Below are 5,000 nucleotides of genomic sequence, written 5' to 3'. Positions count from 1 at the left end.
AGGGGCGCCTCCGTGCTGCAGGAACCCTCTTCCTCCTCGCGATCCAGGGAGTCCTACTTCGGATACAGTGTTGGTCTGTATTCAGTCGGGACACAGGCGGGGTAAGTGCTCAGTGTCCTATAGGAATTTCATTCTTTGTGAGTTCTTTGCTAAAATAGACGTTCGAGGGGGAAGAGGAGGAGGAGGAGGAGGAGGAGGAAATGGAGGAGGAGGAGGGGGAAATGGAGGAGGAGGAGGAGGAGGAGGAGGAGGAGGAAGAAGAAGAGGAGGAGGAGGAGGAGGGGGGGGAGGAGGAGGAGGAGGAGGAAGAAGAAGAGGAAGAGGAAGAAGAAGAGATGAGGAAAATGTTAGTGGTTGTGATTATGAGAATGATTATAATGATAAAGTTATTGATAATGGCGATACTATGTTTGATAATAATAGAAAATCATGATAGTATACCAATAGTAAAAGTAATAATAGTGATAATGATAATAACGATGAAGATGACAACAACGATAATGATATGAAAAGTAATGAAAGTAATAATATCATTGATATATTAACGATAATAATGATGATAATAATAACAATAGCAATAACAGTGATAACCATTGTAGCAGTTGTAGTAGTAGAGGTAGACTAGAAGTAACAGTAATAAAGATAATACAGACGGAAAATAAGTTGATAATGATAATAATAGCGATAACGCGAACAAACGGAAAACCCGCAAACACACACAAAACCATTTCTTCTCTATTCTTATCTCCATTTTCTCCTGTCCATTATCAAACTCTTACCTCTCTTAATTATTGGCTTAACTAGAGTTTATCTTTGACTCTATCATTGTGATTGACACTATCATCGCCGTCAATTCTATTTCATTACCGGGACAGAAAGAAATTGTGAAGATATATAGGTAGGAGAGAGAGAGAGAGGGGGGGGGGGGGGGTTGAGATATGATTAGATAAATAGATAGAGGATTGCAGGCTATTATCATTATGGACTCCCTATCCCCCTCCCCCAAATAGATAAATAACACGGAGATAGATCATCGGAGAAAACACCCCCTCCCCCCCCCCTTCCTCTCTGCCCCCTCGATAGATACACACACACAAATAAACCAGTAAAGAATATTATCTTGTCTTCAATGATCACAAAAATCACCCTTACCCTCCTCCCCGAATAGCTTACTAACAAATTACACACAAATAAACCAATAAAGAATATTATCTTGTCTTTAAGGATCATAAGAATCACCCCTACCCCCTCCCCCCTCTACCCCTCCTCCTCGAATAGATAACTAAACAAAAAAATATATTGTCTTTAAGGATCATAAGAATCACCCCTACCCCCTCCCCCTTCTCCCCCCTTCCCCCCCCTCACAGGATCGTGGTGGGTGCCCCGCGTGCCAACAGTACCCAGGCCTCTTGGACACCTTCGGAGATTCCTGAACCTGGAGCGCTCTACGTGTGTCCCCTCGACAGCTCATCGCCCACCTGCTCACAGATCCTTGTCGATCCATCGGGTGAGTAAGTGAGTGAGGGAGGGGGGGAGGGAGGAAGGGAGGGGGGGTAAGGGAGGGAGGAAGGGAGGGAGGGAGGGGGGGGAGGGAGGGAGGAAAGGGGGGAGGAAGGGGGTAAGGGGGTAAGGGAGGGAGGAAGGTAGGGAGGAAGGGGGGAAGGGGGAAGGGAGGGGGAGAGGAAGGGTGGAAGGTAGGGAGGAAGTGGGAAGGGGAAAGGGAGGGGGGAAGGGGGGAAGGGAGGGAGGGAGGGGGGGAAGGAAGGGTGGAAGGTAGGGAGGAAGGGGGGAAGGGAGGGAGGAAGGGGGGAAGGGCGGGAGGGAGGAAAGGGGGGAGGAAGGGGGTAAGGGGGTAAGGGAGGGAGGAAGGTAGGGAGGAAGGGGGGAAGGGGGAAGGGAGGGAGGAAGGGGGGAAGGGAGGGAGGGAGGGGGGAAGGGGGAAGGGAGGGAGGAAGGGTGGAAGGGGGAAGGGAGGGTGGAAGGGGGAAGGGGGGAAGGGAGGGAGGAAGGGGGCAAGGGAGGGAGGAAAGGGGAAGGGAGGGAGGGAGAGAGTGAGTGAGTGAGTGATAAATTCATTTGGAAGTTCAGAGATATTTTTTTCTCTATTTTTCCTTCTCTCTCTCGTTGATCATACAAATATAAACATTTTTTTTTTATCTGAGTCTATCTATGTCTTTCTCTCTCTTAGTCTCCCTCTCTCTCTTACTCTCTCTCTTTCTCTCACTTTATATATATATATATATATATATATATATATATATATATATATATATATATATGTATGTATGTGTGTGTGTGTATATATAATATTTTTCTCTCTCTCTCCGTCATACTTTCCATCACTCTCTCTCTTACTTCCTCTCTCCCTCCTCCTTATTCTCTTTCACCCTCTTTCTTACTTTCTCTCTCTCTCCTTCATACTCTTTTTCTCTCTCTCACTTTCTCGCATTCTTTATCTCTTTCTCTCCAAATTCCCTCTGTCTCACTCCATCTCTCTCTTTCAGTCTTGTTTCCCCCCTCCCCCCTCTCTCTCAGTATTGCTATCTCCTCATTTGACGATCCGAATTTCTCTTTCTCCTTCAGGTAACACTGTGGTATCTATGATCAGCCAACAATACCAAGACAGGAAGGACAACGGCTGGCTTGGGGTGTCTCTCGACCTCCGTCTCAGTGGGAGCTCATATATCATCACGGTAAGTACATGCACATGAACACACACACACACACACACACACACATACACACACACACACATACACACATACATGCACGCACAGGCGCGTACACACACACATGCACGCACACACACATACACACGCGGGCGTACACACACACACACACTTGCTTGCATCAGGAAAAATAATATAGCAATTAATTCATAGCAACCGACCACCGACAGACCATTCAATCGACTAACCTACCACTCAACTATCCAACCAACAGCCTAACCGTTCAACACCCTAACAGCCTAATCAACTAACACCCTAACCGACGAACAGCTTAACTGACTAACAGCCTAATCGACTAACAGCCTAACCGACGAACAGCCAAATCAGCTAACACCCTAACAGACTAACAGCCTAACTGACTAACAGCCTAACCGACGAACATCCTAAATTAACATCCTAACAACCTAACCGACTAACAGCCTAAGCGACTAACAGCCTAAGCGACTAACACCCTAACCGACTAACAGCCTAATCAACGAACACCCTAACCGACTAACAGCCTAATCAACGAACACCCTAACCGACTAACAGCCTAATCAACGAACACCCTAACCGACTAACACCCTAACCGACTAACAGCCTAATCAACGAACACCCTAACCGACTAACAGCCTAATCAACGAACACCCTAACCGACTAACACCCTAACCGACTAACACCCTAACCGACTAACAGCCTAATCAACGAACACCCTAACCGACTAACACCCTAACCGACGAACACCCTAACCGACTAACACCCTAACCGACTAACACCCTAACCGACTAACAGCCTAATCGACTAACACCCTAACCGACTAACAGCCTAATCAACGAACACCCTAACCGACTAACACCCTAACCGACTAACAGCCTAATCAACGAACACCCTAACCGACTAACACCCTAACCGACTAACAGCCTAATCGACGAACACCCTAACCGACTAACACCCTAACCGACTAACAGCCTAATCGACGAACACCCTAACCGACTAACACCCTAACCGACTAACAGCCTAATCGACGAACACCCTAACCGACTAACAGCCTAAGCGACTAACGACTAACACCCTAACCGACTAACACCCTAACCGACTAACAGCCTAATCAACGAACACCCTAACCGACTAACACCCTAACCGACTAACAGCCTAAGCGACTAACACCCTAACCGACTAACAGCCTAATCAACGAACACCCTAACCGACTAACAGCCTAATCAACGAACACCCTAACCGACTAACAGCCTAATCGACGAACACCCTAACCGACTAACACCCTAACCGACTAACAGCCTAATCAACGAACACCCTAACCGACTAACAGCCTAATCGACGAACACCCTAACCGACTAACAGCCTAATCAACGAACACCCTAACCGACTAACAGCCTAACCGACGAACACCCTAACCGACTAACAGCCTAATCAACGAACACCCTAACCGACTAACAGCCTAACCGACTAACAGCCTAATCAACGAACACCCTAACCGACTAACAGCCTAATCAACGAACACCCTAACCGACTAACAGCCTAATCAACGAACACCCTAACCGACTAACACCCTAACCGACTAACACCCTAACCGACTAACAGCCTAATCAACGAACACCCTAACCGACTAACAGCCTAATCAACGAACACCCTAACCGACTAACAGCCTAATCAACGAACACCCTAACCGACTAACAGCCTAATCAACGAACACCCTAACCGACTAACACCCTAACCGACTAACACCCTAACCGACTAACAGCCTAATCAACGAACACCCTAACCGACTAACACCCTAACCGACTAACAGCCTAATCAACCTACCTAAACTAACCCAACGAACAGCCTAACTAACGACTAACACTAAACACGACTAAAACCTATCAACGAACACCCTAACCGACTAACACCTAACGACTAACACCCTAACCGACTAACAGCCTAATCAACGAACACCCTAACCTAAACTAACAGCCTAACCGAACCTAACGACTAACACCCTAACCGACTAACCCTCACTAACACTAACACTAATCGACGACTAACACCCTAACCGACTAACAGCTAATCAACGAACACCCTAACCACGAACACCTAACCGACTAACAGCCTACGACTAACACCCTAACGAACACCTAACGACTAACACCTAACGACTAACACCTAACCGACTAACAGCCTAATCAACGAACACCTAACCGACTAACAGCCTAATCGAACGAACACCCTAACCGACTAACAGCCTAATCGAACAACCCTAAACGACTAACAGCCTAACCTAACACCTAACGACAA

The 5,000-nt window shown here is 47.0% G+C and overlaps 1 protein-coding gene across 1 annotated transcript in view; it reads left to right on the top strand.

Moving 5' to 3' along the window:
- Positions 1 to 5,000, top strand: part of LOC122268015 (integrin alpha-4) — a 29,540-nt gene that overhangs the window by 561 nt on the left and 23,979 nt on the right. The window contains exons 1-3 of the mRNA XM_043038249.2: positions 1 to 101; positions 1,368 to 1,507; positions 2,584 to 2,693. The exon at positions 1 to 101 is cut by the window's left edge and continues 561 nt beyond it. Coding sequence (XP_042894183.2) covers positions 1 to 101; positions 1,368 to 1,507; positions 2,584 to 2,693 — 351 coding nt within the window. The remainder of the gene's footprint in view (positions 102 to 1,367; positions 1,508 to 2,583; positions 2,694 to 5,000) is intronic.

The sequence above is a fragment of the Penaeus japonicus genome, unplaced genomic scaffold (genome assembly GCF_977035675.1).
Source record: "Penaeus japonicus unplaced genomic scaffold, GWHDUDI00000001_assembly GWHDUDI00000026, whole genome shotgun sequence".
NCBI classification, from domain to species: Eukaryota; Metazoa; Arthropoda; class Malacostraca; order Decapoda; family Penaeidae; genus Penaeus; species Penaeus japonicus.
The sequence above is the reverse complement of the archived record's forward strand: the minus strand, read 5'-3'. Positions and strand labels throughout refer to the sequence as shown.